General features: G+C 37.3%; 1 protein-coding gene across 3 annotated transcripts in view; it reads right to left on the reverse strand.

Annotated features, from left to right (window-relative positions):
- Positions 1-26,207, reverse strand: part of RAPGEF2 (Rap guanine nucleotide exchange factor 2) — a 186,519-nt gene that overhangs the window by 86,189 nt on the left and 74,123 nt on the right. For all 3 annotated transcript variants that reach the window (XM_086464716.1, XM_086464717.1, XM_086464715.1), the window contains exons 4-5: positions 23,359-23,442; positions 3,251-3,326 (exon numbers count right to left, since the gene is read on the reverse strand). In XM_086464716.1, coding sequence (XP_086320842.1) covers positions 3,251-3,326; positions 23,359-23,442 — 160 coding nt within the window. The remainder of the gene's footprint in view (positions 1-3,250; positions 3,327-23,358; positions 23,443-26,207) is intronic.

Genomic DNA, 26,207 nt, shown 5'->3' on the forward strand with positions numbered 1-26,207 from the left:
ATTTCACCACTCAATACATTACAAAAGGAAAACCGGTATGAGGGAGCACTTGGTAGTTTTCCTACTAACCTCCATTTGTCACTTGGTATCTTCCCTAACCAACCTTCACTCTTCAATAGGCAGCACTGATTTTATTATTTACTTCAATAGGAAGGCTGTGCTGCCATTCAGCGAGATTCGGACAGGCTGGAGAGCTGGGTGGAGGGGAACCGAATGAAGTTTAACAGGGGCAAGTCCTGCACCTGTGGAGGAATAACCCTATACACCAGTACAGGTTGGGGGTTGACCTGGTTGAGAGGGTCTTGGGAGTTTTGGTGGATAACGGGATAACCATGAGCCAGCATTCTGCCCTTGTGGCCAAGAAGACCAACGGCATCCTGGGTTGCATAAAGAGCGTCACCAGCAGGTCGAGGGAGGTTCTCCTCCCACTCTACTCACCCCTGGTAAAGCCATACCTGGAGTACTGTGTCCAGTTCTGGGCCCTTCGGTTCAAGAAGGACAGGTAGCTACTGGAGAGAGCCCAGAGGAGGGCTATGAAGATGATGAGGGGGCTGGAGCACCTCCTACAAAGAGAGGCTGAGAGACCTGGGGCTCTTTAGCCTGGAGAAGAGAAGACTGAGAGGGGACCTTATCAATGCTTATAAATACCTAAAGGGCATGTGTCAAGAGGATGGGGCCAGGCTCTTTTCAGCGGTGCCCAGTGACAGGACAAGGGGTAACAGGCACAAACTGGAGCACAGGAAGTTCCGCTTGAACATGAGGAGGAACTTCTTTACTCTGAGGGTGACAGAGCACTGAAACAGGCTGCCCAGAGAGGTAGTGTAGTCTCCTTCCCTGGAGATACTCAAAACCCGCCTGGACGCATTCCTGTGTGACCTGCTCTAGGCTAACCTGCTTTGGCAGGGGAGTTGGACCAGATGATGTCCAGAGGTCCCTTCCAACTCCTACCATTCTGTGATTCTGTGTGTCATTCAAATACTTTGAGGGCATAAAAGAAGGATTTCTAATAGACTGGATTTACATAAAAACAAGTCACTTCAAAACAACAGAAAGAATAGTTTAGCTATATCCTAATACAAAATTAGTCTTTTCAGTTTCAGAGTCTTCAAAGTAATAGTCCTAAATTACTACATAACTGTATACTGCAATTAAAACATTTGAACTAGGAATTCTGGTTTTCCCAAAAGAGAACAATCTTTTTAGAGCAATTTGGCTGAAAATCAACATCTCTTCTGCGTTCACCCTACTAACAGAAACCTTACTCAAGACTAACAGGGTAATGAGGATTAAAAAAAAAAAAAAACAAAACCACACTATAAACACTCTCAGCATTGGCTATATATGGGGATTCACTTAACTCCCTCCTATTCAGTTCCAACTCCCAGGGATAAACAGTATTTCTGTAAATGTAAAGAAGAGCTTATGAGGCACCTTGCAAGGTTCCTCCATATTTTTCAACAAAGAAAAGAAATACTAGACAAAATACTCCTCAAAATTTGCAGTGCATCTGTGTCAGAAGTGTCACATACTAGTCAGCTCACATCACTAAATACAACTTTCAGTGACTAATACAAGGGGATGAGCAGACTTTCTGGCTCACCAGGAAAAGCTGAGTATCCATTTCACACGTGACAGGGTCACATTCTCACCCTACACCACTCCCACTTCTCCCACAGAGTGACCCCATCCAGCCCCTGAGACTGAAAGTTACTGTGCCCAACAAACTCTGGGGATGGGATTCGTTGTATTCAAGGTACAATTATTCCTTTGGAAGGCTGGATTGAAGGTAAATGTTCAGTTTCAGCTTTCTCAAAACTCTAGAGGTTGGTATTTTTGGACTAAGACGGACACATGTGGGAGTACCTGTCCCTGCCCCAACATTATCCAGTAGTCCAGAAGACTTCTTCTGGACTCTTGTTGTTTAGTCATTCCCTTTCCCTATGCCTATCTTTACATCACTCTCCCTTGTAACTTAGCCAGGAGTGCACAAGAGAGACGAGTATGCATGCACACAGCTACAACCAACTAAATTGGATACTTCTAGAGAACAAATCTGGGGCAATAAACTGTTTCCCAAACTTGTGGTAAGAAACGAGTTACACAAACTGGTCAGACAAATCAGGGGGCCAACACAGGGGCAAAAGGGGAGGCATAAGGGGCTGCCGTGGAAGATCTGATCCTTTATAAAGCTACAGACAGCTTTAGTTACAGATAACGAAAAAGCAATTGGCATTTCTTACATCTTCTGTGTCTGATACTACATTGCAATAGCTTTGTAAGATGATTTTTTTAAATCTGAATTAGAAGAGGAAGACGTATCATCAAACATCCGACAGAAAAAGTTACCATTGCAAAATCATCTTTATCTGTTTACAGTGAAATCGCAAAGAGCTTAAAAGCCACAAAAGCATCCCTGCATTTGCATGAAGGTAAGTTAAAAATATACTTGTTTTACCAATCAACCTTAAACAAGTAACCTAATTTCTTCTATAAGCCTAAAGCTATACCACAATTTCCTGGGTTTCTGCAAGTTTTACAGAAACCGTCACTTGTCAGGAAAAAAATGTTTAGTGTCACAGCCTATATTTTGAACTATCACCTATATATGGCTTTGATAATTGTCATGCCTGTATCATGAACTGGTTGCTATCTCCGTGACAGGGGGGGAAAAAAAACAACCCAACAACAAACATTTAGCCTGTTGATTGTGCATTTGTTTCGATGATGCACCCTGAGGTGTTCAAGCCTGTGAACAATGTGACAATGCTGTTCTGCCACTGGACTACAACAGATACTGCTAATGAAGTAATCTTCACCGTGAAAAGTCAATAGAAGTTTTAAGTGTTCGAATAGCTTCTTAAAATCTCAGACAGCTGAGAATAAATTTAATTCAATCAAACATTGATTACTTAAGCTAACCTGAGTTCAATACTTTATGATTATCCATAATAATAAAGCTGCTTTTAAAAAAAAGCAATCACAAACCGTTCCACTATTCTGCTAGCAGAAGAAAACACTAGTTTTACAAGAGATCTACAAAATAAAAGTAACAACAATATCAAAGATGCTTTTATCACTCAAAAAATGCAAGGGATGTGTGCAAAGAATGTCAAGAAAGTTATGTATGACATCTTAGATTTATCAAAAGATCATGCGCAAAACAGAAAACTCTTCCAGTTTTATTGGAAGCTGAAATGTTACCAAGGCTGATCTGTAAAATGTGAAAGCAACTGAATGAAAATATTCTTACCACAATCATTTCAGATGGCTCCAAAACAATGCATTCACAGCCACGCCTGAAGCTTCCTGCAGAACGCTTGCCAAAACTGAAGAACAAAAATACTTTAATCAGAACAAAAATCAGAGCTGTAACACAATCCATAAGCATATTTACATCTTCTCCATAAATCATAAATAATAGAAAAAACGTACATACCTCTGCACAATACAAGTTTCACACATATGTCCTTCAACAAGCAAGTGATACCCAAGGACACCAAGAGCTGTATATTTTGTATTTACACAATTTAGTAAGAGTATTTGCTAAATAATTCTATTAACACTAAAACAAGTATCAATCAAGTGCTGTCTCCTGAAGATGCATGATTGACTCTGAACTACATTACAGAGTTTGATCTAGTATCTTCTGACATTACAGTATTAAGTTACCTAAGCTATCTGCATTTCTATAAAGAAAGCTAACTAGCATACCAAGGAAAGAATGAAAAGGCTGTTCAAATTCAATTAGCTCTTTTTTACTCAAAGTAATAAAATGTGGATGCTGAATGTGAGAGTATTCCCAAATTGAATAGATGAGAACAAGAGGTTGTTCTGCCTTTCATGACACATTCCCACCTTAGTGCAATAATTAAGCACGATACTATTTTGCTTCCTGTAGGATAAAATAGAAAGCTATTTTAGTTTCAGTCTCTGAAATGCTCTGCCTGTATTGAATGAGTGCGTCTGCAGCCTTAACTGCAAAGAATCCTCGAAATGCCATGGTAAAGGTGAAGTACAGAGACTCAGTACATAATTCAGTGAAATACAAGACGTTCATGGTTACATCCTTAATCAGACACCATCAGAATGGAAGAAAAGACAACTAGCTAAAGTTTGTTTCTGGTGTGTGTGCTTCCCCTCTGGGTAGTTCATATTTAAGCCTCTCAGGTCAATGCCAGACCTTTCCCACCAGAGACACTGGGCAGGACATGTGACAAAACGGCTAGAACTTCAGGACCCCTCTTGTAGCCCACTGTAACAAACCTGCCCTGAAATTTGCCAAGAACCAGTGTAACTACTTAGCCTTTCCCTTTCATCAACCCAGCACTGTGCAAAATGCACGGGACACCTTCCTATCTGAAGCTCAACAGCTATTAAATAAGTTTATGAAAAAACAACCAGACTCAATAAAATTGTAAAATCTGAATTTTAATCAATCCTGTAATGCACTGTCACAGTGACACACTTAAGCTACGATGTTTGTGAGCTTTATTTTATAACAAGCAAACTGAAGTTCAAGTACCATTGGGAACAGTATTATCTAGCCAGTGTATATCTATTCTCCTATCCCGCCTAGCGATTAGTAGAAATGAACAACTTGCTATCCCAAAGGCTAATCTCTTGACAACAGCACGTTTATAGCTCAGAAAGAAGGCAGTCAGATATTGAAAAGAAATGCCAGCTGTGCTTATTCATCAAAGTAATAATCGCATTTAATGGTACATGGGACTTCTACAATAGAAAAAATTTTCCAGAATACTAAGCCTCTTGAAAAGAAACATTCAGCAAAGAAGTCTCTCAACAAAATGTGTATTTTCCTAGAGGCAAACACATGCTTCCTCCTATAGTCCAGCAACAAAACATAGGGTGCTTTGCTCTACAACGCCACCTTGAATTTTATACAATTTCAACTACTCTTAAAGATACCACAAAATGAAGCCATTATCTTGATTCATTAGACTGTTGCAGAAGTGACAAACTTATTTTCTTGGTCATTAACATGATCCATACACACGGTTTTTCCTTAAAAAAAGGAAAAGAGGGGGAGAGAAAGTAAATCAACTCTGACTGGAAAACACAAACGAAAAAATATTGATTAGGGAGTCAACTTATCTGATACTCTAATTAGAAAAAAAAAAAAAAAAACAAAACCAGAAATATTCCTTTTCCTCTTGCAGATCCTTCCCCCACTCTGTAACCATTGGTTTTGGTCTAAAATACACTATTGCTATATTTTTTGCCAGCCCATTTTCTAGCCTCACAGCAAACACTAATTTCAACAGAAAATGCATATATCATTTTCCACTCCACCATTTCTTCTTCCTCTATTGCTGTCTCTAAGTATCAACTTCAAATTTCTGCCTGTTGCTAATCACTGCTGACACCCAAAAGTTTCAAGCTTTAGCAAACTCAGTAAAAAGAAAAAGCTGTGTTTTGGATGTCCTTCTCTATTCTTGAATAACTTGTTTGGATTTTACCCTTCAGCACAAGGGAAAAGGTAGTCAACATATTAAGACAGAAAACACACATTGAATTACTATAAAGAAAATTATTTCTGTTCCCAGCAATACACTTGTTCTCACAGTAAATAATCATGTCATTGCTGTACTGCTCAGATTCCTGTGACAGCACAAAATTTATCGTAGCAGACAGTGCATTACACATACATATTATCTTTGACCAAAGACCACAAGGTACTTCAGGCTGCGAACAAACTCTGTAATCTTTGCAAAGTATTGTAGGCAAGAAGACAAGTACAGCAAGGCAGAAGAAAGTTAAATGACCTTTCAAGTGTTGCAGTTCTCAGACAGGCCACACCAGCTAAATCTCTGGACTTCCAATCTGCTGCTGAAAATTCATCATCTGTGAGGAATTCATGTAACCAGTGAAAATTACCAAACTCTCCTGTGACTGTCCACTACGTCTGGACACTTCAGAAGTGTTCAACTCTGACTGTGGTAGAATATCCATCACAGTATTGCATACTATCCATTGCAGAACCACACTTTGATACCTACAGAGTGTCACACAAATACCTGTTGACATGCAACTTTGAGAAACGACTAGGATCTTAGGGCATCATCAATCCCACTGCTTCAATCCAGAAGACTGATAACCAAGTCAGCAAGTTTTATCAGAATTAATGTGTCAGAGCTTCACATAAAAGGAAAAAGCAAAGACCAAAAAAGAAAGGACTTCAGTGACACTCCTCTACCCGACATCCCCACCTGCAGTAACCAGACACTAAGTAGAGGAAGCCACCAAACAATTTCACTGAAAAGGACTTATTTAAAGCATTAGTAGGCAGAAAGAAGCGGCGAATACCCAACACATAATACAATCTGTTTAGTGAGATGATCAAAAAGCCCAAGCTGTAAAACCTTTTATAAAATACCAGGAGAGGAACTTCACACAAGGGACCACAAGCTGACATGCAAGCTGTTTTGAGGGATGCTATTATAACAGAGAAACAGTAGCAGCAGATACAGTTTCGGTGCAAGGGCCGACAAGATTATCTTCATAATACCAGCTCTATTTCAGTAATTTTTGCTAGACGCTGTTCTTTCCAAATTTAATGCCAGACTTCCAATACAAAGAGAGTTCACTACCCAGATTTATCACAAAATGCCCAGTCTAAATGAGCACTGCTAAAGTAAAATGTAGAGAGCCTTTATTAGCAGGTTTCAATGGAGCAGGGAATTGACAAATTTATTCCTTCCCTCAGTGTGGTGTGAAATAAACCTACGGATATATGACTTCACTATGGAGGCTTAAGGTTAAACCACGTTTTTGTTTTTAAAATGCAATAAAGATTTTTACATAATAAACACTTCACATTTTGTTGTATCATATCATTCCTTAATAATTTCAATCAAAATTATCTTAACACATAAAGATAAAATCTTCTCTTCCTACCTAAGCCTTATTAATTTCACCTCCTAAAAACAGCTCATTTGCAACTATTAAGTCAGTGATACACCTGAGAGAATCCCAGCTTTGCAACTATTTTCTCTAAATCAGTTATGTGAATGAGAGAATATCACCAAAGGAAGCTAATGCAATTTAAAGTTATATTTGCAATGGTGGCTGTCAATATGGGATGTAGAGGTTGTTACAGTAATTTAGACAGCCGGAAGGCTGCCTGGTTAGGATATTGCTGCCTCACCTGGATTCCCCAAAGAACCTTGTTTTGCAGCAGCTTTTCCAACACTTTTTTTCCCTCCTACCACATAAGCTCTGACTTGAGGTTCCCTGAGAATTAAACTTCACAGATGTTCTCCTCAGTACCTGTCCTAGAGGCAATTTCACTTCTGCAGTCCTTTTCTATCACAGTTACTTTTAGTCCCCATAAAGCTACAGAATGTGTGATGTGACTATAAATCTATTTAAAAAAAAAAAACCCTTAAAGATACACAAAACAATTTTATTTGCAGAAAACCACTTTATAGTAGCAATTTTGAAATTAAATTATCAAAAAAACCCCAAACTCTTAGAAGGAAACAACTACTCCCTAACTACACTATTCCCTGAAGCAATTCACAAAAGTCTAATTTCCCACTTGACTATTCAAAAGCATTATTTCCAAATAAATTCATTAAAAAACCCTTTTGTTCACAATATGTATCAAAAGCACGTATTTTAACATATGTAAGTCATTTACAACTTCATTTCCATTCTAATACATTCTAAAATTGAGTTTACACTGACTGTAGGCGACGGTTCCCTTCTCCATAAGTGTACCTTACTACACGCATATCTCGTAACTCATTACACTCAAACTATACACAGTTGGCTAAAGAACAGAGGTATTACAGTTTACAACATGCTAGTTAATAGAAGACAAGTTTAAGCGAAAGCTAAAAGTTTCCATGTTTCCCAAGTTTACACCTTCAGTTTTCATTAAAACCACCTTTACAACTATAAAACTACAGTTATTACAAATATGTCAGTGGCTAACAAACAGCAAAATGAGAATAATTTAAGACCACTATCTGCATTTATTCCCTTTCAAACTTATTAGATTTACTAATAAAACAAAACAAAGTACCTCAATTAAATGAAACACCTAAAGCTACAAGCAACGCATTACTTTTTACAAGCACTTACGCATAGAGACAGGCAAAAACTTCCAGGTATTGTGGGTGACTTTTCCATCCTTTCTATTATCATCATGACACTGCAGGACAACACAGTTTTTTCCAGACATGACCCATCCACTTCCCCAGGTCCCCAGACATACTCATACATACACACACACAGATGCTCTTTCAAAGCTCGCAGGAAAGGCAGGAGCTACTGAAGAGAGAACATTTCCCTATCAGCATTCAGCCCTGTCCCCTCACCCTGGGCCTCCACATTCCTGTTTTCACATCAGCACAGCTCCTAAATGGAAAGTTATTTCTCAGCACTGGAATGTAAACGCATTCATCAAAAGTGATGCAGAATCTGAAGAAAATTCCACTGACGAACACCAAGAAAAGGTTTTTCAGCGAGAAGCCCTTTTCTTCCCTCTTCTTAAAGATTGAAGATCCCTCATAGAAAACCCGATTACGCTAGTGACAACTATTTTTCAAAAAGAGTATATAAAAATTTAGGGTTTCCCCTATAATGTAATCTAAACCTTTATTTCTTCTGATATTCACCACCTTGCATTAGCTTAAAGTAATAAGTAATTCACACATTAATTGCAAGTCTTAGTAAAACTACATCTAAGTCTCACAAAGAAAGCTTTACAAAGTATAGTCATCTATATAGTGCACATCTTCAGCACATTAAGTGCAAAATACTGTTACTGTTTTATGTATTTGTAAATGCAATATTTGGAACAAAGCTGCTGGTAGAGAATAAATAGACTTTATTCTAAAAGCCAAAAATCATATTCTATTTAGACCTGTTCTAACACAAGGAAAAATAAAAGTAACATTTTGTTTCTCAGGTTCTTAGAATGTTCTATTGTACATATATGCAAGGAAATTAATTCCATAAAATTAAAAAAAAATACAATATATTAAAAGTAGAAATGTAATGCATGAGTATTGCAATGATCTATGCCAAAAACCTCTAGAAATCAGACATTCAAAAATTTTCTTTGTTCTTGAGTTTTCAAATGGAATGTGCAACAGGCTTAAGATCACTGCTGTGCATTATTTGCCAATGTAGGACACCTAAATGTACACTGAGATTAAACAATTTTGATCTCCCACCTTCCCTGAAACCAGTCCTTTTCTGTTCAAGATTGTCGCTGAATAAATCTGTAAGCACAAGGCTACACACAGTTGAGTTTAGTTTCTCAAGCTTTTAACATATTCATGATAAAAACAGATCTTAAGTTACATAAACTCTATACTTCAAGCTCTTTTTGTGAAAATTACATTGCTTCAGTTGACATCCACATTTAGGAGAATCACAGAAAACTATCAAAATGAAATACAGAGATATTGAATTAAGCATATCTACAATTTGAAGTTATACAAGCCAAGGAGTCTTCATTTGCTCTTAGGTAGCACCCACCCTGCAAATGCTACTACTACCATCAGTATTTACATTCAAGTTCCCTCTACTGTGTTTCCCACCTTCCCTCTACCCTCCGCTTCTCAAACTCAGAGCACAGAGGATTCCTCTGGGCGTATCATTTGCTGCACGTTCCGCCTGCACACACCATGACCTCAGCCATGACCAGCAGCTGCTTTCCATCACTGCATCAATTATTCACTGATGATATAGAAGCAAACATGAGTAGAATATCTGGTCTCTGACAAATCCCAAAGACAAATCTTGATGTAATTATCAACATTTAACTTGCAATAACACCAAAACAAGCTAAGATTCAGTTCTAAAGCAAACAAGTGGCATTGAATTCCTGAATGAAATATTATACAGCAGCATTTAGTAGATGTCTAGATGGAAAAAAAAATGGGGACTATTTTCTATCTGCCACTTAGGGATATAGTAAGGGATTAAGTTCCTCCTCCTTCCACATTTTGTCTTGGTACCTCCAGATTAGAATTCAAAACGTCAGTCCCTCTAAAAGGTTTATTCTAACCAAGCTAGGTTTAGTTGGGTTTCACATGAATATGCTGTGAAACCCAGACTGTTCCCCCACCCAACTCATCCTTGTCAGGGACAAAAAAACAAAAAACAAACAAAAAAACAAACAAAAACAAAACAAAACAAAACCCACAAAACCCACACCAGTTACAATTTAGAAGTGTGCATACATGCACGAGCCATCCCCAGGAGAACACTTAAGCGTTCTGATGAAAACTAAATTTGGCATGGCCATTTTCTGACCCCTCAGAAAAAAAAAACCAACAAAACCCACAGAGCCCTTCATGCATGCAGAGCAGCTCCATCATGAACAGCCCTCCGCTGGGGATGATGCAAGGAGGAAAAGTAGCAGCGGGTTTCCATAAGCTTAAAGCTGCACACTGGAAACTATGAAAGCAATGGTTTGTCAACTGAAAGACACAGCATCATTATCAGATGATTTCATGTTCTGTATAATATAGGCTGACTTTTCTGATTCTCATTTGAATTAGTGCCTGTCTTTTAGAAAAAGTAAGCAAATATGCAAGTGAAGCCCAAGCTGCTTTTGACTTGTGTTAAATAATATTTTTAATTAAAACTTGGCAGTCAGCTGCATATCAAAATAATCCGTAGGTTCATTTTTTTTCTTTTAACTTATTTAATTCTCACAATAGTATCATATTTATAGCATTTTTTTCAGCAAGAGCTGCTTTACAGAAATGCTTTTCAGTTGAAAGGAAAATTGAGATGCTGGCAACTGGAGTATGAGTTGAAGAGGCATTTGTGGCCCTGTCACTGTTTGCAAATCCTGGAGACATGAGCTCACTACATACCATGGATAAGGATGATTAGACTTATCCAGTGTCATATGATAGCTTAGATGTTTACAGTCTCAGATACAACAGCTCATGTGTCAGGGAAGGGACTCGCAACATCACAGCTAAGTACATGCCACCTAATAATACTCTGGGGGGGGGGGGGGGGGGGGGGGGTGGGGGTGTCCCACAGGAGGAATAAAAAAAAGCCTCAAACATCAGTCATCAGTGCAGCCCCTTGCTTGACCTGGGACCCAAACTACCAGCTGCCGGGCGGAGGGGGAGAAAAGAATCATGGTGTCACAGGCAATAACCCTGGTGCTGCAGCAGGAGGGTACAAAGGCAGGAAGAACCCAGCAAAGCCAGACACGAGAATGCCTGCCAACTAACCAGCCCATGTGAAGGACACTAAAATTATAGGACAAGCACATTTATAGTATATTAATGCTTTAAATAATTCCTGCTAAAAATATGTGAAAGTTAATTTGAACTCCATCTGAAAGCTTTAGTAAACTTCTTTAGTATTTTGAACACATTTAGTTAGCATCCCTACAGATGACAGATGACAGTACTTTATCTACGTAATACTCGTAGGGATTTCTTTATTTCTTATGCAAATACAACCCATCAACCCAGATCTGAGGTTGCATTAATCTGGTAATTTATAGCTGACTACCGAAAGTACTTCAAAAGAAGTTCCTGAAAATTCACAGGGAATAATTTGAAGCTAGCTAGATTTGAAGCTTTGTTTCCAGAGAAAGTCCCTTTGGTCATCCCCTGAAACATATGCCTTAAGGTCTTCACATAGTTTTTCTTTTAGTATAGACTACTGTTTTGAACAGTGTGGTTAATTATAAAATTTTACCTAGTTACTAAGACTAAGTATGGTAGCGAGTTTGACTAGTTTATGTAAAAAAAAAAGAAAAAGTTTCAAATTCATTGCTTTTCACTTTAGCTTTCTATAATCTTACCTTAAAACTAAAGTTAAGGTGAAAAATGGTTAAAAACCCAAATCTTAAAAAGTGCTGTAAGAATAACAATTTTTTTTGCAAATTTACTGCAAAGGAGAGTAGATGCTCATGGCCTTTATAACAGCAGGTGATCCCAAATACCTTACAGACTAGAATACTGCTTCAGGTTCTTTATGACCCTTTCATATATACTAAACAAGAAGAACGTTTTTATGAAATTTTCATGTGAAATTCAAAATCTGTATTTATAAACTATATACACAAATATATAGATAAACAGTGCTGGAAAGTAGTAGTAGTAGTGGCAACAACAAAATTTAGCTTGTTATAGCAGTTCAACTTTGCAGTGTCTCTAGTATGGAAAGCCAGAAGGCAGGTACCTCATCAGAACACCTGACAGAATTTTTATTTAGAAAAAAAAAAAATCCTTATTTTATTTTTAAATTAGAAGTTCTTGTATTATTTTATCTTCAAAAAAGATTAAAGCTTTTTTCCTAATCTACTTTTTTATTATTCCTTTTTAAAAAAAAAAAAAACAAAACAAAACAGTATTTTAATAAATGGTTTGAATAAAGACAGCTTTTCTTATGTTTCATCTTAATGACATCTCTGTTGTCATGGAGATTACTGTGACATCACAAGAATAAATAATGGTCTCAAAGAATGAGATGTAGTAGGAAAACATTACTTCAGAGGCAAAACCTTGTCTGAACACACTTTGGCCTATTATCATTCATGAAATTCATTAAAACAGAGGAATATTTTTCCATTCTCATAGAAAGCCTTTAGATGTTAGATCCTACATGAAGACTGTTCTTTTACCTTAGAAAATATATAGTAAGCTTTAAGCCCCCCTACAGACTTTCATAACTATAGTATTAAAAATTGTCACCTTTTTAAAAAAACTAAAAAAAAATTAATAACTTGACATGTCATCTAGGTTTTTAGTAGTGAAGTAAGACCATACGTATTGACATTTCCCACCCCCACTTACACGCCTCTCATTCAATCTAACCAATTCATTCACATGCAGGCTAAACACATGACTTCAGTAACCAGTTTCCATAAATCTTATTAGCACAATGCAGATGTATTCAAGATATCTTTGTAATAAGTGCCCTATAACTGTAAATGAATAAACAATCTAAAACAGTGAAGTAATAGTGACAATTTTGGTTTGGCTACTTAGATTATAATTTGAAAATAAATTCTCTCTCACTTACTATGCTATACTATGTCTAGTGTCCCTGGATTTATTTTTCAGAAACATTTGAAAATTTTAGCATCACCTGAAAGAAATCTCTCAAACATTTTAAAGTCTTCTACAGTATGGAATAACATTTTGTTAAAAATACTATTTGTAGAACTATAGTAGCAGAATCATGCTAATAATCAAAACAGTAATTTTGATTCCTTCTACTTTTCTACAGTCCTGCAAATATATGAGTAATTAAAAGTCATTACTTCAGCTTATCAAGACTGTCCTTCACCAAAGGTAAGCCTACAGAAGTTTAGATCAACTGAGTTCCACACGAGGCAAAGAAAAGGCTCTTCCCCACATATACCCCAAACCTAAACGGAGGGACAGCCATCCCATGACACATTTATATTGGACTTCCCTCAAGAGTTTTCTTGGACATTTTGTAGAATGAATGAATAAATAAATAAACAAATAAAAGACTTGTAAGTCTTGCACTTGCAAACACAGGATGGAGTCTAAAGTACCTCTTGACTTGCCTGCAGAGTACACAAATTTTGGTGAACATGACCTTCCTCTCTGTATATTCTCTTTTTGAATGTAATTGTTCAGCAGTAATAAATCATCTCCAATTTCAGGATTTAAAATGGGCTCAATCAGGATGTAAAGTTGCTCCCACACCTGTGAAAACTTCACCATTCTGCTGAAAACTGTCTTTTCCCCAATGTATCATACCTAGAACAGCATTATTACCTTCCTGCTTTGCAGTGCGCTCTGTCCCCTCTCTCCACATGGATAAACTTCTCCCTCGCTGGTATTTTTTATGCTGTTTTTTGTACAGTTCGTTTTGTTGTTATTTTGGGGTAAGCAATGACCAGATGACTTCTCAGTTCATTACACTGCTAGAACTTACCCAGAGACCGTGACAGCATGTAAAACAAACATGGTTATCCTTTTGCTTTCAGCAGGAATCTCATAATGCAGTTTTCTCAAGTAACTGAAGGTTTTTTTGATGTTTTGCAGGTTTGTACCAAAACTCAATACCTTAAATACTAATAAATTGAATCATAAGGAACCTTAAATCAGAAAACAGATTGCATAACAGGTCATCTCACCAGCTGCAATATCAATTGTGAAAAAGCAGCAGTTTTCTACTGATAGATATCTTTAATAAGCAATGTAAGGCATAGTGAATATTCAGGTATAACAGGTCTCACATTTAACATTGAAATAACTACCTATTTTATTACATAGAGAATTTTCCCCTCAACTTGTCAGAAAGCGCTCTCAATTTTTCCCACATCCTCATTTGTATGCAAGTAGTTTATTATCAATTCAGATAACAGCTTTTTAATATTAAAATCAACCCTGAACTTTTACAAAGAAGATACCAGTATAAGTGAGAACTGTTGAAATTAAATCAGCATCACATAATTATAATGTACAGAAGAACAATAAAAGCAAAAAAGTGAAGAGGAACTATGTTTCCAAGATTGATTAGATGATGTTCTCAATTACTTCAAATTGCGACATGCTCCATTAGAAGCCCTAATGCTGGGAGTAGAAAGGTGTCTCTAACCAACGAGACACAAAATAGGCTGAAGAGTCAGAAACAAAAAACATACTGTTTCAAGGCCAGCTTTCATTGCATCATATTTGAGGAAACCAAGTATCAACTGAGCAGCACCAAAATTTTTCAACAAGAATACATCAGCATCTCCAGGAAAAACAAGTTTTCCGTGGAATTAATGTTTTTCCTGGCCATCCTAGAGAGCATTCTAAAACATTTCCAGAAAAAAATGAAAAAGACTACAATTTCAGAACATTTTTTGAACACTAAATAGCCATAATTTTAACCCCAACATTCTAACATTTAAAAAAATGGGATGTGAAATTTGGTATCATTCCTAGGTATCAAAGATTATATTTCCTCTATCAGCTATCTTCAAGGATTCTCTCCTTTCCTCTGCTTTCTTTCTGCTAAAAGATTATCCCCCATGAATCTAGTGTGTTAAACCCCTCTGCTTAATTTTAATTTTTTTCTTAAGGTCTTTTTCAGTTATTTTGACCTATTAAGACACATTCATGCTTACACATGAGAATTCTACTATCCAGACTTTGTTTTTCCTTAGCATTGGCTATATCCCATACTCATATCACACTGAAAAGTTTTGATTATAGTTATCTTATATACCAAGTGCAAAAATAACTTAAATTGGTTCACAAGCAGGACTTGCCATAAAAGCAGTGGTTTGGATTTATACTGTTATATACTTGGGTTTTATGTTGTATATCACAAATTCTTAAGCATAATGTTGTCATTAGAAGAGATACATTTAACTTTTTAGTATTTGTTTTTTACACAATTGCAGTTTCAATGGGGAAGATAAACACCACTGACCCAAATAAAGCAAAACAGAAGAAAAGCCTTACTCAATTTTTAATTTTTTTTTGTGATGTAGCAACAGTGGCAAGAAGCACCATCTTGACTTAGCTTACAATTACCATGTGTGAAACAATGAAAAACTAGACCAGAACAAGGACTCTTGAATCTACAAGCTCTAGACCATCATTTAATGGTGTGTCTCCTATAGAAAGTGTAAGAAGTTGTTTTTAACATTCCATCAACGCACCTGAGCACGAGCAAGTGATCCAGGCCACCTCAAGCCCATCACCAGGTCTTTTGTATGCAAAGAGACAGAAGTGTGTAGCTCTAGGATATACACCTAGAAGCTAGTACAAGGCTTGCATTTGTGAGGGCTTCTTAAGCTGGCTTTTCTCCTACCGTGAGCATTTCCACCCCTGAAAACCTCCCCCACCTTTAGAAGAACGAGAAATTCAGGCTCACCTAAAAGTTATTCAGGTCATTTGACACTTTCTGCTTTATTGTCACCTTCTCATCTCCTCATTACAAACTTGGAAGAAAGCCTGGTAGCACTAGCCCCACTACCCTAGTTTTCTACTTTTGTTTCCAAAAGATGACAACATAATAGATTAAGTCCCTTAATATTTTATCAACTGCGCAAAACCAAAATTCCAATAGCGTTGAAATAATTGTTTTGACAGGTACAATACCAAACACCACCAATCTCATCATTTAGGAACTGTGTCCTCTTCTATTTCCCAACACCTCAGATACTGGCAGTACACTTGGAAAAAGACTAATTTCAAACCTCAATGAACTCTTAAATTATTCAGCAGAACAGGAGATGGGTGGGATAAAGCAAAATGTACGCAATACCAAACTCATTTTGCTGTAAAAATCATGTTAAGTATTCATATGTAAAAAAACCAACTGTACACCAATTTCTGTAAACAGTAAGGACAGTTTCAGATGACATTACTGGTACAAGTAGTATGTGCTCTGCATCATGAGCTTTCCTGTAACAGCAGGTGCCATGACAAGAAAGGCCCTGCTAATTTATGGCTCAGCTAATTCACCTACAGCCAGAGGTGACTGTGAGGAAGCCAGATTCAGAGAGCTTCAAACCCTCCCTGCTAGCCAGCCCTCAGGGAGCTGAGTTCAGGGACAGACCCATGCCAGCTCCAGCTCCTCCAGCACCTTGCAAGGAAGAACACAATGCCACACACCAGGGAGCTCTGGGCCTCACTGGTAACACGGGCCACGATACCAATGGGAGATGAAAACATTCATGGTAGTGGCCAGATCAGACACTCCCAATAAAACTTTCCCTCTTGTAAGCAAGCTTTTATTCTCTCCAGGAGTTTGAGTCTCAAAGAGTAATCACCATCATGTGCACTGCGATAGTCTAGTTTTGTTCTTGCAGCTAACAGTAAATATCTCCATCCAAAAGGGCATACACGGTCTTTCAGGTAGATGCAGATGGTACAAAGCAATTAGGGTTACTTTCTCAATTTCTATTTAAAATCCATTGTGAGTGATTCATGGCAGACAGACTCAGTCATAAATGGGCATCTCCTCCACATCTTCCAGTGTTTTTCTTCATCTTATGATGTCAGTCTTTCCTAGACTAAACCATATAATCACTCTCCTTCGTGCTTTAGTTTCAGTTGACAGACTGAAATGCTGAACCAAGGCATTCAAACCAGATAGAAGACAAGACGGCACCAGGGGTCAGCCCACAACAATACCATACTATATACCTTCCCACTGGCCTTTAGAGGTAGTCATGAGCACAGGTTCAGAACAGCACTAGCTAGATACAGAAATAACGAAACAACAAACAGGTCATGGGAAAATCCAGCAGCGACAACTAGCAGCAAAAGACAAAGTTTTACATAAAAGAGTGAGATTTCTGAGGGCAAACTAAATTCAAAGCACACATTTTCAAGTAATTCTTAAATAGACTCGAAACCATGACCTAGGGAGTTATTTTTCTTTACAGAGATCCAATGTATGGTCTTCGTGTTTCTATCATGACACAGTAAATCCTTAGCCATAAGCAAAACTCAGAAACAGAAAAGCTCAATAAGCTCAGTACAGCTCTTGATCAACTCCCTCTGCAGCTTAAACAACTAAACCAGCAGCTCCCAAAAGTACAACCCTGAGCTTCCCTCAGATACGTTGTTCTAAAACTCTCAGTTTCCTGCTTAGGGCAAAAAATACCTTTTTAGTCAAATTCAAAGCTTATCTTGCTTTAAATATTTGTGTATATTGGTCACCCTCTTTCAGTTAAACACAGTTTTGTTCTGTTATCTCCTAAGTTTCAGCCAGCAATAGCCATTATTAATAAACACTAAGTTGCAAATATAGTAGGGTCATATATTGAGGGGTTTTATCGTAGTGATTAAAGCTCTCAATATAATTTTATTCACTGAAAAGATCAAGCAAAGACAGTTCTCTAGTCAAAGTATAAATGCATCATCAGTTAGATATATGTGAACTACACCAAACAGCATGTCCCAGGCATATCAAAAGTTAGGAAGCATGCTTCAATACACATTAAAGCTGTATAAATGCATGTACATAGCCAAGAGCTCTGCTCCAGCACTATTATACTCACATGTATTACCTGTCAAAGTAAGAAGACCTGCCAAAATCCCTAACAGATTTTCTTCTGAGAGAAGTTACTTTAAGTTAATCAGGACACACTTGGACAAGGACAAATCATTTCTGCACAAATTGAGTTTTGTTATTGCTTTGAACACATGCAAAACAAGTCCATAATTTCTTCAGTGGCTTTCCAGTAGAATTTGATATTCCATTCCATTTCTTAAGTTGTTTTAGTATAGGAAAGACCAGAGGGCTAAATCATCAATATTTAAAGAGATATATCCCTTTTAATTCTGAAGAGAGAAAAACACAGATGTACTCTCAACTTCAAAACTTAATGTTTTAATTAGAGAAAAAAGCTTAAATAATTGCTCTCGTGTAAAATTTGTGAGATTGCTGAAGGGAGAGCAGCTCTCCATTGCCATATGAAGTGGCCAGGGGAGAACTGGTTGGGTGTGGCAGTAAGGAAGGAAGAGAAGAGACCACAGCAAGGAAAGAGTGTAGACAAGCGAGTAAGTGAGTACAGACAAGCACAAAGCCAGATTTGCACCTGGCAAGTCAGCATTGCAGCATGCCTGAGTAGCACAGCACACACCACCCAGATAGTCTCAGAAGAATTCTAGGAGAAAAGCAGAAAACAAAAAAAAAGCACCAGAGCCTAACAGTCTGAGAAAAGCTGCCCAGCAATAACTGCCCAGCAATTAATTCAGTATTTTGTTGCTGCTAAGAGTTAGTTGCACCCTCTGGTCGTGAAGGCCACAGGCAAGCACAAGGTTAGCTGTGGGAGATCTAGGAGACATTTTTGTAGCGCAGCTCCAAGTTAAATAAGATGAAAGACCATGGTACAATTCACACTAGAAGCAAAGTCCTGGAACAAAAACCACACAGGAAGTCCAAGCAGCTGAGCAAATCTGATGAGAGCATGGAGCAGACCTAGGGATGCTGGAGGCCATTCCGAAAGATATTTTGAGGGACTGTCACATTACTGCTGCCAGTGACCACGTGAAAACACAGGAGAGCCAGGAAAACCTTCAGGGAATTGTATTTTCTGCTCATTTATTTTCTGGATTTCATACATAAACCTCATTCTACCATGTGAACTGCTTCAGGGTACAGATGCTCAGGGGAAACAGTGAGAGGACCAAGTGTTAATTTGTGCTAGTTTGGTGGTCGTGGTGGGAGGAGGGGGAACTAAGGAATGTTTAGTTTGGCTGTAATATGTGCCTGATATGTTAAAGAAAAGGAATAAGTATGAAAACTGTAAATAGTAAAATACGGGGGAAAAAATCTTCCTCACATTAAGCTGTCAAAGTAAATTTGACTGTTGCAATTTACAGAAATTAAATATGAGAACAAGATTAAGCTTTACTTTGTCACCAAAAATATGGCAGGTTTAATCCTTCAGCTCAGAATTCTTTAAAACTCTGAATTGTAATTTTTCCTAAAATAATTAGTTAACTGAATAAAATCCAGCCTTATGTTACGAATACTATTTGCGAGCTGATGGCTTGGCATTTGAACAAATACAAGCTAAACTATATTACAATAGGAAAATAAAATTATACTCATGGTATTTTCACAAAACAGACATGGTTTAGATGTTAAAGTTTCAAAGTTACTCACTCCATTTAGGACTTCAGGTATTACAATATTCCATCTTGAACTTTTTTTTTTAAAAAAAAATTTTGAGGACTTATCAAGTAGCTAGTTACAAGTAGTTTTACAAGTCACCAAGTACATTATATAACTTCGGCAAAATTGGCAGCTATGCCACTCATTTCAAACTATTTCAACTAGCAGCTATTTGACCATATATAGTACATTACAAAGCTGCTTACTTTTCAACTCTATTCTATTATTTATTTCTGATTTGAGTGGGAAAGCAGTGGAGTGGTCATTTCTCATGCTTTTAGACAGCTTGGGTATGCTCTTTTCTATTTTTTTAAGACATTCTTCTTCCCCAACTATATATTATCTCTCTGCCAAACCTAGTCATCACTCTCTCTCCCCAAAGAATTTTAAATTATATCTAACACTAGGCATCAAAGATGTGGAAACAATTATTTGGAAGGAAACTAAATGTTTACCTGACATAAAATACATAACAAAAGAGCATTTCCAGTGCTATCCACAAAGCAGTCTGAGGATGCTCTATCCTAAACTAATGCAACTAAATTAGCTAATAGAGGCCCTACATGCAAACAATATACTGAACACATGCAGTAAAATGCACTAAGGTACTTCCAAGTTTCAACTATAAATCTGATGATAGCACTCCATCCTGTTCCTTACAGGCTCACATGCCAACAGCCACAAAGTTAAGAGCAGGATGGAATTCAGCACAAGGCTGAGAAAACACCTCCAACATTGCAGGCAGATTCATTCACTAGGGCTACCTGAATTACCCTAACTAGAGACTACTTTTACCCTGGCTTGTACAGACAAACATTTTAAAAGACTGAAATCCAACAAAGACTAGCAAATGCTCTTGAAATTGGGAAGGAGGGGAACAACATATATTTTAAATTTGGCCAGCTACTGCCCAGCCATCATTCAACAAAGCTGAGCTCGACAAAGCCAGGAAGATGGGCAAGGGGAAGCCCACAGTCTGAGCAGCACCGGAAGCTCCCAAGGTCCCACTGGGAGGGCTGGATGCAGCCCAGAGAACCTGTGCAAAGAGATTTACTGCAGGTCCATGGGGCAGGCTATTAAAAAAAAAATAATAATAATTTTAAGATAGGAAAAAAAAAAATGAGAAATTCTAGATGGTGAGATGTTTGGGGATAGGAGGGATGGATTACTCTAAGCTCTGGGAAAAGTTCAGGAACAGAGAATTTTCAGTGTCAGATTTGGAGAGAGGAACATACTTCTTGCTTTCTGCTCCTACACAGACTTCGCAGCTCCATCCTGCTCTCTTACTCACAAGCTTCACATTATTTCCTAGTGGCTTTCTAGATGGGCAAAAATAAAATGGAAAAAAACCCAGTAAAATAGTCTAAATATGGATTTGCAGTAAGTTTACTCAAATGACAATGTTTTGGCAAAACAAGATCAAAATTAGATGATCTTTACTTGGCAATGTTTAGGTCTTTTCCTATTACCTGACATCAATGATGCATCAGGACATGCTCCATTTGCTAAAGCATAGCAAATTCATCTTAACAGCAATAAGACACCAAGACTCCCAAATTATGCCATGCTCAAAAAGGCTCTTGAAATGAATACTCCCTGGATGCATAGTCAGTTTAAGCAAATATTTATCCAGTAGCAGCCTTTTGCCCACTTTTGACACTACTCTTTATAAAGATTTCAAAATACTACCCCATCAGTTCTTTCTGGACAGCAGCCTTTTCAGGAGGTCTCACTCACTTTTTTTTCTAGAGCACTGTAAAATTTACCTTTACTATTGCTGGTAAACAGTCTCTTCTACCCAGTCTGTATATGTGAACACTTTACTATTTCCTTGTGAACAAATCACTGGCAGCATAAGTAAAGCTGAAGAACTTCGTTTTCTCTGCAAACCTTTGCTTTTAAAAAAAAAAAATAAAAATTTAAAAATCACTTATTACCCACCAGTATACCAAATCAGAAATTTAACCTAACTGCCCTCTCACTTTTCCCAAGTTTCTTATCCATGGATGAGCCCAAGGCCCACATACTGCAGCTTACTCATTTACAAAGTAAAAATCCTGATTAGCCTTGTCCTAAATTTAAATAAGGCACTCACCTACCCTTTAATAACTATAGCTTCTAAGCACAAAGCCTCTCACTAGAATGACACTGGTTTTACTCTTCAGAAATACTTTCTATCTTATTTCATTAAAGTTTCTTAATTTTGTTTTTATGGAATTATGTTAGCTTTATTAACTAACAAATTGTCTCTCTTGCATTTGCTTCCCAAGACAGCAGCTTTGGCAGCTAATTGACTCCATCGACAACTATGAAGCTTTTTCTAATGCCAAATTCCACACTTGCAATTCACCAACATCTCAGACACTGTCCCAGATGTCATTTCTTAATTTCTCCAGGTGCACAGCCCTTAAATGCTCTGCTTAGAGTCACAGGACCTGTAATTTTCTGTTCATCCTTCCAGGAAGAACCTCAAGCTCATTGTTTATCTTACTAAAGCTTACCTCTCATCAAGTGTCAAAAAATGTCTGAAGCACAAGCTTGCCACAGACTATATACAATCACATTAATTCAGATATCATATATCCCTTCTCCTGGCATCTAAAGGTAACACTTTCTGCCAGCTTTTTTTCTGGCATTGCCTGTTCATGGATGACATATGGGACAATTTTCTTCCATCTGCCAGCAGCAGGGATCCTATAATCTGTTGTGCTACTTTTTACAATAACCAGTTTTGCACCTTTAGCATATACTATTGGATGGCACATCAAATATACCATTTTTTCAGCATTGCCTGTCCTCTTACAGATGCAAGACACTTGCTTACACCAAGAACCTGACAGCATCAAACAAGTCCCAAGTCCAGCATTGCTCTCCCATTGAAAGGCAGATTTGAACATCTAATTGCTCACATGCCAACCAACACTAGCTCTGAAGTGGTTTCCCACTATCTAAAACTGTAAAGAAGTTTCTAGTGCTTTCATTCTCATCATACCATACAGAGACGGGTCATTCTTTCATTCCGCATTTCACAAATTTTATTACATGCTATTTACTTCAAAGGAGCCTTTTACAGTAGTCTGGATGAATATGCATATAACCAGCATTTTAAAGTGATTCTGCTCTGCTTCCACTAAAATGATTAAGCTCAGTCACCTTAGTCTAAAATTCTTGCAGTCATTTGCATTTTTTCCATAGCTCAAAATAATTATTTTTTTTACTGTAGCAATACAAAATTTTCAGTGTCTTGCACTCAAACTTATCTTTTTCCATGTAAAATACCACTCTTCATTGCAAATCCATTTACATCAAGCACAACCTTAAACAGAAGTAGCAACACTGGCAATAATATGATCCAAGCATATGCTAAAACATGCACTGAAGACTTGTGCATAGTAAGTAAAGCCTCAGGAAAATACCATAACCTCTAGTGCATTCTATGATTTAAAGTTTGATTACTCACAGGAACAGACTAGTCGGTACTTCATTTTGGTGGTTTTATTTTTAAATTGACAGCATTTGCATGACACTGGATGTTTGTACACTGTTCATAATGATAAGCTTTCAATTCTAGCTATGGGCATAAAACAATTACCGCAGCTAGTAAAGGTAGGAAAAGTGTGTTCAGGTATGTACTTCCGTATTTCATTAAGCACAAGACATTGCATTTTAATTCTAAAAATTCTCTACATCTCATGACTTAAGTTTAAAAAACAGAATGCAGTACACCCACAGCTGACATACCTGCTCCTTGGAAGAAACATAGATTCTTTAATGAAGACTGAACCAGACAGCAGGATATACCAACAGGTACCAATATCATCAGGGCTAGAATGAAGGAAAAAAAAAAAAAAAGGGGCACAGTTTAAGACATTTGATTTAAGTTACTCATAGCATTTCCAAATCTGGAGTACAAAGACCAAAAAGACAAAAATGCTCAAAACTGGAAGACAGACACAGTTCAATCATTTACAAAACAATTCCATCAAACTATTGTAATTTCCACCTGTAAATACATACATTACCAGAATGCCTCATTTCACTTACGTCTCTTTTTTAAAAGCATCTATCTATCCACCTGGTAACAGCACAAATCAAATTAAATATAATTGAAAATTATTTAAATGAAGTCAAGCTAGAGTAAATATATTGTATTGTATTCTGTAAAATCCACTACTTTCCTCTTGGCTGAAGAGAACTGTAAATGAGGCTTCCATTCCCAATTCTAGCCATCTCCTTCCTCAACCTTTCGTCAAGACAGAAATTTGCCTTTTGGCATCAGTCTGCCTTCCCACAGGGTAAGAGAGGATTTGCTACATTTGTAGATGGCAAACCTACACCAGATTTGTCAGTCAACTTTATCTGCTGCTACTATGCACTGCCCCTTTCATGCCTCTTCCTAGCACAAGAATAAATTCCAGTAAAATGGACAAAGACTTTCCTTTCCCCTCTCTTCATCCTATAGAGGAACTGGATAAAGACTTTGTCATCCAGGCCCAGCTCGTTCTACTGTAGATTCAGATCTTGCTCTTTGAGCAATACAAAATCCTCTTCATAGTCTTAGACTCTTCTTGGCTAAGTTCAAATACACTTAGTCAGGAAAATAAAATAGTTTAACATTACTAGAAATAGCTGCAGTAGAAGTCTTGTGCCATTTCGACAGTCAACACTGAGAACACCTGTACTTGTTTTTACCACTCCTGCTTCTTCCAAAGAAACTCACTAATTGGATTCAAGTACGCCATTATGAACTGCAAGAGCATTCTTATCTGAAAACCACATCCCTAGCGACACTCAGATGCAGATTACTTAATTAATCTGTAGCACCTTCTTTTGTTAAATTACATGTCTCAACTCTTCAGCAACAATTAGTTCTTACTTCAAGCAAGAACAGCCCACATCTTTTAATGACGATGACAGCATAGTATTAAAACCCAATCTTAAACCTAAGTAGGCTACGTACATGTTAGCAGCATGTTTTCATTTGAAGAACTTCAATTTAAGAAGTACCTACACAGCGAGGTCCTCAAAACAAGTACTATTTCCTCAGCACTCGCTGTATTACACTTTCTAAAAGGAAAGCTGAAGTTAGAAAAGGAGGGAGGGAGTTTAGTGGCCCAAAACAGCTGAGAGCAAACCAGCCAACGATCCAATCTAAAAACATGCTCGATCTCCATTTTGCACTGTATAATATAACCGTGAGAGAAAGAACAAACATCAGAAACATGAAGAATTAACAGAGGAAACTGAGGACACAATCTATGACCAAGAACACAAGAACGAAGATGATGCAGCCTATATTTCTTCTCTACCAGCTTACAGCCTGACCAGTGAAGACAACATCTTCAAAATGAAGACTTCAGGAAATACTTTATACTGATGGACAACAGAAAATGAAGCGATAACATGGTGTCACAGCTAAAACAACAAACCATTTGGTTTACAGAGTTCAAGTGCACAAAGCTGCCTTTTCTGAATTGCACTTCACATGCCTGCTTCTCACACGGACCTGTATTGCCCTCAAACTTGTTAGTCTAGAAAAATCAACACTGTACGTAAGTACAGAGAACCAAGTTAAAGCAGATAAACTCAAGAAAACCACGACTTCAAACAAAAAAATTGTTCTCAAAAGCATTAACAGGTCCTTTTACACTTTGTTTTTAAACAACAAATGTCCTAAGCTGACAGGCATACAACCAACATTGCTGTTGAACTGCAAGTCTGTTTTCTGTGTTTCCTGTTTTTTAATAGATGCCATTTTAAATACAAATAATCTGAACTAATTAGCACAGTTGAAAGTTTTTAAACTAGACATGTTCAGCAATGGCTATAGACTGAGTGATTCCACAAATTGCTGGGAAGTAACTCTATTACGACGTCAATGATAATTTTTCCATGTGGATTACAGTGCATTATATTATCACATAAGAAGTTTTGTGGGTTGTTGTGTTTTATTTTCCTTTTTCCTAAAATTGGCAGTTTGACTAAGTATAAAAGCGTGGTCTGATAGAAAGGAACCTCATTTGGGGTCACAGACTTTATAACTCTAAAGCAAAAGTAATCTAGAAGATTTGTTTATAAGTTTAGAGAAAGTAATTTCCAAGGATAAAATGATTAAAACAAAAGTTACAAAATTATTTAAACCAACAGAAAATATTTTAACTTTTGCAAATCTAAAATACACAAGCTTTTATTTCCCTCCTTTAAGAGTTGATGAAGTATTTTGAATCCTCTGCCAAATCATTTGTTTATAAGGGGCTTTAAGTTATCTTTTCTCATTGGAGATCTTTTATCTCCAAAGAGAAAGGCAGCCACTGGCTTTCACAAGCATCAGTCAATATGTTCAATATTCAAATTCTTAATGCTACTTTTGAATCTACCTTTGAATAATTTAACAAGCAGCTATAAAGATTATACGTTTAACTGCAGTGGTTTAATTTTTTCTTATTTGATCACATACAGCATGACTTTTCACCCAGTTAATCATCCAACTCAAGTTTTATCTTTTTTTTTTGCCAATTCACAGGTTTATCTGCTTTCTCTGCAAGTTAGTTCTTCAACAGTTGTTGTTCCTCACTTATCTGTCACGAACA

The sequence above is a fragment of the Leptosomus discolor genome, chromosome 4 (assembly GCF_034619465.1).
Source record: "Leptosomus discolor isolate bLepDis1 chromosome 4, bLepDis1.hap2, whole genome shotgun sequence".
NCBI classification, from domain to species: domain Eukaryota; kingdom Metazoa; phylum Chordata; class Aves; order Leptosomiformes; family Leptosomidae; genus Leptosomus; species Leptosomus discolor.